The sequence below is a fragment of the Emydura macquarii genome, unplaced genomic scaffold (assembly GCF_026122565.2).
Source record: "Emydura macquarii macquarii isolate MOO-44397 ecotype Brisbane River unplaced genomic scaffold, CSIRO-AGI_Emac_v2 contig_2205, whole genome shotgun sequence".
NCBI classification, from domain to species: Eukaryota; Metazoa; Chordata; order Testudines; family Chelidae; genus Emydura; species Emydura macquarii.
In genome coordinates, this window is record NW_027132342.1 from 8,074,971 (window position 1) to 8,085,691 (window position 10,721).

Below are 10,721 nucleotides of genomic sequence, written 5' to 3' on the forward strand. Positions count from 1 at the left end.
GAGGGGGAGCAGATTAACACAATCCACATCCAGTTTGTTTCTCTCCCTAGTTATATCACATGATGCTATTCATTGCCATTGCACACTCGCTCAGACCTCGCCCTCCGTCGCCCTAAAGGATGCCCCGCTCCTAAAGGGCTCTTGAGCCAACGCCCTTGGAAGTCAATGGGACTCTTTCCATTGACTTCAGTTGGGTCTGGACACGGCCATTGGCCTTTCACACCAGTGGGCGGCACAGGCCGCTGCCGAGTCTCCTCCCAGCCGGCAGGGGGCGTGCGCCCCGCATCATCCGAGGCGTCCTCTTGTCTTAGCCGAAGCCGATTTAAGGACCCGAAAGGGAACCACGCAAAACCCCGCCCATTATCCCCTCACCCCCTGAAGCCCAACAGTCCAGCTCCAGCCCTGGGCACGCCCATTGGCTGTCAGCCCCAGGCCTCGCTTAGGCTCTGTCCAATGGGCAGGCGGGATTGGAGTTGGGTTGTGGGAGGGGTGTACCATTGTGTGTGTGAGGGGGAGCGGCAGAACGGAGCATCATGGCGGATCGGCTAACGCAGCTGCAGGACGCGGTGAACTCGGTGAGGCTGGAGCCGGGGCGGCTCGGATGGGGGCTAGGCCGAGACGTCTCCCGCCGTGCGGGGGGGGAAGTGAGCTTCGATCCCTGCATCTCCCAGGCCGTCTCCGAGCCCTTCCTCGTGGCGTTGGGGAATTCTGGGCCCCACGGGCGCGGGGTGACAAACCTGCGGCGTCTGCCTCCCCCGGCTCGCCCCATCACCTCAGCGCTGCCCGGAAGGGTGGGGGGGGGATGATGACGGTAGAGCCGGTTAAAAACCAGGGAGGCCGTTGAGCTTTTAAGCGTTCTCGGCTGGTCTCGCGCTTCCCTTCCCCTCGCTCAGCCCCGAGGGGAGGCCGCGCGCACGCGCCCGCCTGCTCAGCCCCGTCGATCTGGAAACCGCTCGCTGCCGCCTTGCGAGGAACCCGCGCTGAGCTCGCGCCGCCTCACCGCAGAGCTCGCCTGTCTCACCCGCCCGGCCCTCGCGCCTTCCCGCGCGGGGGAGTTGGGCGCTGTTGCCAGCGTCCGTGATGGCCAGGGCAGCCCGTTCCACCCTGGGGTTCTGAAGGGGGATGGGTTTTCCTCCATCTCGAGCTGCTGAGGGGGAGGCTGCTTCTCCAGGGAGCCGCTCCCAGAGGAGAAGCCCTGCCAACCCGGCTCCCTCTTGAAATGGCTGTTTTGAGGCTGAAAGCTTTGTGAGAAGGGTCTTGACTTGCCTGTGTGAGAAACCATCCGTTTCTTCACTCTGCCCCAGGGAGCCCCTCCCATAGGTGCTTGCGAGAGGACACTGCTCCCTCTCTGATCACAATCATTTGCCCACTTAATTTCACCCTGCTCAGTAACTGGCTGGCTAGCATCTGTCCATGCAGGTGAGGGAATGGGAGAAAACATTTTATATCTGCAGCAAGCTGAGGAGCTATAGGCCAGGTTTTAGGAGCCACATTTTTGTCCTGGACTTGAGTGTGCTAATGATAGCATCTTAATTAGTCCCTGATCCTGCCAGTTGATCTGTGGGGGTGAACACTTGCATTGGCATAGGGTCCTAGTCCAGTCAGTGGGCTCTGTGCAGAGAGATCTGTCTACACAGAAGGCAGGTTGGGATCTTCACCACAGACTATTGACTCTTTCCATTTACTGAAGTGGCTACTCTGTATAATGGTTGATGGGGCAAACAGTTTAAACTGACTATCTTTAGTGTAAAAGCAGACTGAAATGATAGTATGATTGTCTAAATCTCTTTCATGTTGTTTGTAGCTTGCAGATCAGTTTTGTAATGCCATTGGGGTATTGCAGCAATGTGGCCCACCTGCCTCTTTCAGTAACATTCAGACAGCGATAAACAAAGACCAGCCAGCTAATCCTACAGAAGGTAAGTTTTATGTGTTCCATTAACTAAACATGATTTTACTCTGGTAAAATAAGTAATATCAATTTGGAATTAAGTAATTTACTTACTTCGGAAGTTGTACAGCTGTCATGATTCAGGTCATGTTATGTATAACTGCATTCTGTAGAGGAGTGAATTGATTGAGACATTTGACATTTTTTCTGACAAAGATAACAGAAATATTTGTCTTGTGGGCCTTTTTTATACAGATCTTATAATTCATAAGTCATTTTATAAGGGTCACTGTTAGGAGATTCTTACTCAGTGAGCAGGAAATTTCTATTTATAGATGCCAAATCAAGTGTGTACTAGTCTTATCAAATTTTGCATTAGTTTGAGTATAAAGTTCTACCATGTATATATTTGTGTTTGTATGTATATAAAATTACTGTTTTTAATGTTTTTGAAATAATATCTACACCCCCTAGTCTGCAATTATAAAAGTTAACATCCCTATTAGTTTACCAAAAACTCTTTTCTATCTGTACTTTTTTTATAGATTATCTTTAGAAAAATGGCAAGAATTAAAGCAAATATATGATCTAAAGTACTTCATGTTGGGGCGGAACAAAACAAAACAAAGCAAGCTGGAAAGAAAGATCAGTCATATGCATATGTGATGTTTAGAAAATATTTATTTATATGCTCAGGATGGCCCTAATTTTGTTTTGAGTATTTTTACATATGGCTCTTTCTAGTTAAGACATATCTCTATGCTTAAATGACTCTTTAGTCCCTTAGTTTTACATGTCTTGGATCAGATTAGGTCTGACCTCAGGAATCTCAACTGAGACAAGCATAGTGCATAAATGATGTTCTGCTGCAGTTCAGGAAAACTTTCAATCAGTTCTACAGTGGCCTATATGGGCTTGCCATCTGATATTGGAGACAGCCATGAGGAGCTAGTTAAAGGTGCAAAAAGCTTACACTTCTTCTAATGACAGCTGGTCCAATCCCAGGTACTGGTATCTACTAAGTGATAATTTAGCCCAAGTTTTTGTTTAAAGTAAGGTTTAAAGGCACTGGGTCATGAAAGTTGACTTGATCTAACAGTCTTAAACTCTAGACAAGGCGAGTTGTATTTCAGCATATTGTAACTGTTCAAGTTAAAGTCTGGGTTCTAGACAAGCCAAAGTTTTCTTGCCCGATCAGCCTCCCTGTAAGTTTATTATCGTCAGATAGTGATATCTTTGAAAGCTTAAGTACAATCTGTAGAACATGAATATTTCTATATGAAGGTGATATATGGTGAGGGCACCGTACACATTTAAGTAAACATTTTCAAACATGACTCTTTCAAAATGACAATTTAAGTTTACTACACCTATCCCTGAGTTTCCTATCTTTAAATTTTCTCTCCCATGTAGCAAATGTCAAAGTAAGATGAGAAAATATAGCTCTTCCTCTTAACCTTTCAACTATAATAACCTGGAATTTTACTTGTAACATGATTTAAAACACTTTCATCCAGAATTGACTTTAAAAGCAATATCCCTTTGAAAGTACTCCACACATTTTTGTTATTTGGAAGTTAAATAAAAATCCTGTCACTAACAAAGTGATAACTAAGCCTCTCAGGTGAATTTGTAATTTAACAAAGAAAAAGCATTTAAGTTTAAGTGGTAAAATTAATTGTTGTAGTGGTAAACCTTTTGAGCAGACGTATAAAAAAATCCTTCTTCCCTATGTGTGTTACCAGCTTGGTGTAAACATTTAATAAATTTCAGATTTATTCGCATTATCATAATCTAATCCCTGCTCCTTTTTTAAAACAAGCACTACGGCCAAATTCAAGGAGAGAGATCTTAAAGATAGTATCTCGATGCTCCAGAATGTGTAACATATTATAACTCAGGGATTCTCAAGCTGGGGGGTTGGGACCCCTCAAGGGGTCACGTGGTTGTTATGGGTGGGGAAGGGAGGGCGGGTTGTGAGGTGGCAGCCCCTATGCATGCTGGGGCTGTCAGCCTTAGGCATGGCTGATAACCAGAGCCCTTCAGAGCTGGGTGGTTGGAGAGCAGCGGCTGCTGGCTGGGTGTTCTGAAGGCAGTGCTTCCCCCAGCAGCAGCAGCGCAGCAGTAAGGGTGGTATGGCATGGCGGGGGCAGTGGCATGGCATGGGAGGGGTCTTCGGTTTTTTGGGGATGGTCATCACAGCCTGAAATATTTTCAAAGGGGGACCCAGAAAAAAAAGTTTGAGAACCCCTGTTATAACTGGAATGTTTAACAGGCTGCTAGAATGGAGTATCCGGTTTACGAGCTGTCTGCCTCTTCATATTTTGTAAAGAGACTGCTATTACAATGCCATTCGTTTGTTTGATTCTAAATCCTAAATTAAATAGTCTTTTACCATTAAACTGTAACTGTTGAATTCTTAATATGGAAGGTAACACCATTGTTTTTAGTACAGGAAAGAATTTTTGAATACATTGGAGTTAGAAATCAGTGCAAGTCTTCTGGAATTCAAGAGTAAAATTCTAAGTCATTTGTGCCTTAAATTTATCACAGCTGTCCTCTGAAAAGGTAAACTAAATTATAATGTAATTGTCTGATCTGATTTTTTTAATAGAATATGCTCAGTTATTTGCAGCATTGATTGCACGAACTGCTAAGGATATTGATGTACTAATAGATTCACTACCTAGTGAAGAATCAACGGCAGCTTTGCAGGTAAGAATATTGCTGTCAAGCAATTAAAAAAATTAATTGTGCAATTAAAACAATTAATCATGCTATTAAACAATAATAGAATACCATTTTAAAAAATATTTTTGGATGTTTTCTACATTTTCAAAAATATTGATTTCAATTACAATATAATACAAAGCGTATGGTGCTCACTTTATATTTTTTATTACAAATATTTGCACTGTACAAAAGAAACAAAAGCTTTTCAGGTCTGTTCACTAGGGGGTACTGCCTGAGCGAGTGTCTGGCCAGGAGCAATGGAGCATGGCAGGGGAGCGGGGAGGAGAGTAATTTTTTCCTCTGTCCTCTTCTCATCACATCCTCCGGTGGTGGCTTTGGGTTACTGCACCTGACTGGACACAGTCAGGTTCCTCTGCAACTGATGCCTCCCTCCCCACCCAGAGGTCTGCAATTAACACATTTTAAAAATTAATGCATTAATTGTGTTTTCAGTTAATTACAGGCATTAACTGCGATTAATTGACAGCCCTAAAGAATATCACTAAAATCGAAAATATTTGAAACACAGCAAAAAAATCCCTGCTTTTTTAGGCCCCTCTGAATATCACAGCCCAAAGTAGCAGATGGTGTAAAGGATGTAATCTTAAACTTTTTTTAAAAATGGGCCTGAGTGGTTTTCCCCCCCCCCCCCTTCCCCCTAAAAAAAAGTACCTGTAATCAACAGCTTCATTACTAGAAATATTACAAAGCCTAACTTAAAACTTGAAGCAGGGTGGGAAGACTTAAACCTTGGAATTCTGAGCTATGTTAAATTCATCTTTCAGTTCACAGGGCTCCTAAAGAAACTAGCCCCTCCACCACTATCTAAAACTACTTTTGAGAGCCATGTGTTTTTTCAGCTGTTAATATTTAAACATACAACTGTTTTAATATACTTTTTTCTCTTATTAAAAGAAACTTGTAAGTTTTCTGGCAGTCAAAGCAGTTTTCATCCAGTCTGTGTAAGAGCCAACATGTCATGTCACGAGCGAGTTTCACTTAAACTACTGTATCTGACATGGTACAACTGCTTTGTGTGTCAGCCGCTCATTTCTAAAGGACTTTCAGCATTTCTGAAATGTTAAAGTTCTTTCCACTTCTTGGCTCAACCAGGAAACCTTCCTGCATGTCAGCAGAGCAAGCTTGCTGCCCCAAACTTTTCTCCCTCAGAAAGGTGCACGACTCCTGCTAGGGTCTCTCCAGAAATCAGTCCTACCTACCAAAACAGTTTGCTCCAATACTCATCTCTTTCTAAAAAATCTTGCTTGGTGATCCACCTATCTTGCCCTTTGCCCTTGCCCTTCTCAGCCCTAACTTCTGAATTTTTTTTTTTTAAAACCCACTTTATATAAGTATGAGATTCTCCTAGCTCTCTAGTTATAATCGTGACTAAACATGTTACTTACGTGGTCTGAGTTTTTAATGTAACTATCAGTGTAATTTCAGTCTATATAAATAATCTGAATAGGCTTTTAGTCTTATGTACAGACATACCACAGATGATAATGTCATGTTTCATAGCTGAACCATGTTTGACCCTAATGACACTTGTGTTGGAAAGCCAAGGCACTACAGAAACTGGTTTTGGTGATCCAGTAGATGGCATGCTTTCCTCTGAGCAGGAATTGCACCAGTGCCTGTGTCTGATTTTTTTAGGGGCCACTGCGTTTCCATTTTCAGCAAAAGCCTTGACTAGTGCCTGTCGTCATTAGAGGTTTCATGGCCTCCTTCTGCAAGAGTAGGTGTTTAGTCCTGCTGATCAGATTAGCCTCTGGTTCCACTTCCAAATGGATACAGCTTTTTGTTTATTCTTTACTTCCATTCTTAAATTGAAGTGTTGTTGCAAATAAATGTCTCAATCAATCCTTACAGTTCTACATTATAGGGATAGATGAAATTGGCTGAATGTTTAAAACTGTGCAGGTTCTAAAGGTGCAATATAAAAAGACTCAATTTATTGACACTAATTCGTAACTTAAAATGTAGCTGGACCTGAAACCTGTTTTCATAAATTTATCCTAAATGTATAGACGGGGCTGCCACATTTGTTCTCCCAAGACACTACCTTTTTTCACTTTTCTGGTCAGATAGATAGTCCATTGCCATGTCTTTAGTATAAATGCCCATAGTTTAGCTATAGTCACATGTCGTACAATTTACAGTTAGATAATTGAACAAATAATTGGATTCTAATTCCCATTGTACCCCACATGTATATGTCTAATGGCCCTCACTGGAGGCACTGGTTGTGCAGTTCCAAAGATGAGCTTGTTGGAGAATGTGGTGCAAACGGTTAGCTAACACTGAGATCTGAAAGTCTTATACTTTACTCATCTCTCTTGAATAGGGAGAAGGGTCCTGATTTTTTTTGTTCAGAAAGCTATAGCTGAGCTCATCTGAAATTGGCAATCTGAGACATAAAAACATCTATTTTTGTTGACCAATTTGATATCTAGGCAAGGAATACATTTTTAGGTGACACACTTATAATGGATAAATGATATTCCTGGACTCCAACAAACATGATTGATATAGAAGCTAAAGATGGGGTTTTTACTATGCTTCATGAGGTGCATCGACAACTCCTCCACCCATCCCTTTGGGCAGAACTTTACCTTATGTAACGTTCAAGATCCCCTAACTCAGTGGCTCTCAACCTTTCCAGGCTACTGTTCCCCTTTCAGAAGTCTGATTTTGTCTGGTGTTCCCCAAAGTTTCACTTCACTTAAAAACTACTTGCTTACAAAATCAGACAAAAATACAAAACTGTCACAGCACGCTATTATTGAAAAATGTCTTACTTGCTCATTTTTACCATATAATTATAAAAATAAATCAATTGGAATATAAATATTGTACTTACATTTCAGTGTATAATATATAGAGCAGTATAAACCAGTCATTGTCTGTGAAATTTTAGTTTATACTGACTTCACTAGTGCTTTTTATGTAGCCTCTTGTAAAACGACAAATATCTAGATGAGTTGATTTACCTTCTGGAGGACTTCTGCATACCCCCAGGGTACGTGTACCCTTGGTTGAGAACCACTGCCCTAACTTTTCTTTTGTATTTAAAGGCTGCTAGTCTGTATCGGTTAGAGGAGGAGAACCATGAAGCAGCTGCTCGTCTGGAAGAGGTGGTTTATCGTGGAGATATGCTACTAGAAAAGATACAGAGTGCTCTAGCAGATATTGCTCAATCACAGCTAAAGACCAGAAGTGGAACTCATAGTCAACCCATTCCAGATTCATAGCAGCAGAGGGCAGCATTCTGCTGCAAAAGTGAACTATTAGATTGTGAATAAAAACATATTTTTTGAAAACAAAGTTCTATATCAAACACAGTAATATTGAGCCTTACTGTTGTGTAAATATCTTGAGTGCACTGATTATGGTAAAAGCATGTCGCTTGTCAAAGCCTAAAAATCTTGTAATATAATCTCAAGTTGGTATGGGAAGCATTTATAAACTAAGAATTGGTGTTTATGTTCATCCAGCACTACACATTTAATGTATTTCCTTTATTTCAAAATACTAATTTTTTTTTAAAGTTTCGCTTTTCTTATCCATATCTGACGGGTTGTCATCTTCACAGTGTAAATTTGTATATTCCTACTGGGGAATAAGAGAGACTTCTTTCTCAGCATAGTTTTGGTAACCTGCTTCTCTAAATTTTTAAGGTTAGGGTGTCTTATTGTAGTGTGATGCTTTTACAGGAAATACTGCTTCACTGCACAGAGCTCTATGAGCAAAGTGCTGTGCATTTTGAGGTCGTTTCATTGCTCTCCTCCTGCACTGCTATCTATACTGTTTCATTACCATTTCTTCTGTGATACTTGGCAAGCTTATTACTTGACTGTATTTTTTCTTTTGTCTGTGAGCTGGTATACAGTTTCCCTGCCAACTGCATCTTGTTAATACTTAAAAAGAAAGGTAATGCTAAGATCAGGTGTCTGTCAGATTTGTGGTTCACAAATGGATCTATGGACTAGTAGTGGTTCTTGATGTACTTGCTGGTTCCCTGCAGGCTACTAGCAGGTCATATGGGATTAGCTCTACTTCTCTACTTCCGGCTCTTTCTACACATACCAGATTTCTCATAGCAAAGAGTGTGCCTGTAAAAGCAGACGCAACCACAGCCAGCAGCTCCTCCCTCAGTAGCATCAGAGGAGTTGGAGAAAAAATAAAAGTAAGTATGGAAACCAGCAATGGAAGAGTTGATGCTAACTTCTTTCCTAATATTGCTCTTCTGTGTAAGCAGTTGCTGTAACCACTGCATGGATGTTGTATGAGTGTAAATATGAAAGGAATAGTCCCTGAGGTATTCAGTTCTTCCATACTGCAAAAACTTGTGCCCCTAATATAGTGTGATTTAAAAACAGAAAAATGGAGCTAAATTCAAACACCATAAGCTTTTAGGATGGGTGAACCAATATTTGATCTTTGTGGCGTAAGTATACAGCAGTAAGTAGTAGCAGTCTATAAATTTTACTTCGGCCACATTGTTAAAAATGGACTGGCTTTTCTTGGAGTCTGTGTGTATATAATCTTCTCATTTACCTGATTCAAACTGTCTCTAGGTACTGGTCAAAATTTCCCTAATGTACGTGGAATTATTATGCTTCTATTGTGTTCAGATGGTCTGAAACAATTTGAACTTTGTCCTTTGGCAACCTACCATTGGCAATGCATTCAAGGAGACCTACACCCATTAACTTGTGCTATAAAAGGAAGAGTGGAGCAGGTCATAGGATACACCTTGTACACTTACAGCTGTAACAGTCTGCTGTTCTAAAGAGAACTTTCACCATATAATTAAATACAAAGCAGTAAGTACTTGTAGTTGTTGCTAAAATGGAAATTTAGGATTGAATCAAACTTATATGGCAAACTTTACTGACTTTTGTGAGACTCCTGCAATAGCTAGATACAAGGAAGAAAAGAAAGATGGTCTATTACTTCATATAAAAGTGGGTCCTATGGTGTGGTCCTAGCTATGCCAGAGGCTTCTGGTGTCTTGGTAAATTACTGGAGACCAGTCTTTCACAAATATGTACTAATTTTGGGTGCTGACTATGAGACCGGGAGGGCCTGTCTCTTTTTAAAAATAGATGTTAGACACCAACTGCAATTGAAGTCATGGGACCTGTGATCATCACATCTAAAAAAACATGCTTACGTCTCCAGTTGTACCTCACTGGAAAGTGAGGTACCCAAAATTATTGAACCCTTGGATCTAACCCTCCTTTTTTTCATCTGTAAAATGGAGAAAACTTCCCAATCTCAAAGGAATTCTGAGGCTTAATTTATTGCTATAGTTAGTATAGTAGTCCAATATGGTAGAAATGGATTAAGTGGCATAGTATCCCAAACCCTGGATTTACACTTTAACATCTGTACCACAGTGGCTCTAGCATCTGTGCTGTGTCAGCAGTCAACTTGCCAGAAGTAAACTCAAGTTCAATATTTCTTAACCATTCAGAAGTTCTCTTTGCTTGGTTACTACGGCGTTACACTGTCTTCAAATACTTGGTTTTGTGCTCTTTGTGTTTCACTATGAGGAAGTTTTCACTGCTGGAATTCCAGATTTTTTTTGTTTAAAAGGTTGTCTTAGTGTGGCATTTTTTTCATTCATGCTGCTTACTGTAGTGTGTTAATGTGCCAGCACCTTTATATTAAAGTGTGTACTGGTGTCAAAACAGCTATTTAAAGAAACAGTTCTGCATGTGAAGAACTTTAACTCTTATGGAGGTGGAAAGTATGGCTTACACACATTTTGTTTTCCCCTTGTTTAGCTCAGCATGTCTATTAAAATGTCAACATTTACATATTGATAATAAATGAAAATAAAACTAAAAAATGAAGCAAGGAATGTGATCAAATGCTTTTTATTTTTTTCTTTTAAGGAAGTGATTTTATTTTTATTTATTTATTTTATTTATTGCTTACAACCTGTAAAATACACTTCCATCTGTTACTCAGCATTGGTGAGTCACACACTGATCTGTGTGAATCCCATAATGCAAACTTTCACCTGTGCTTTACTACAGCCTGGCAGCTCAACCTGCACCTCCTGCTTTTGTTGTCTGGTCTGAGT

General features: G+C 40.9%; 1 protein-coding gene across 1 annotated transcript; it reads left to right on the plus strand.

Moving 5' to 3' along the window:
• Positions 1-421: 421 nt before the first annotated feature.
• MED21 (mediator complex subunit 21) lies at positions 422-10,488 on the plus strand. The gene is made up of 4 exons (XM_067559282.1): positions 422-575; positions 1,805-1,919; positions 4,506-4,606; positions 7,702-10,488. The coding sequence occupies exons 1-4, from the start codon at positions 534-536 to the stop codon at positions 7,876-7,878; spliced, it is 435 nt and encodes a 144-aa protein (XP_067415383.1). The 5' UTR covers positions 422-533; the 3' UTR covers positions 7,879-10,488.
• The last annotated feature ends 233 nt before the right edge of the window (positions 10,489-10,721 follow it).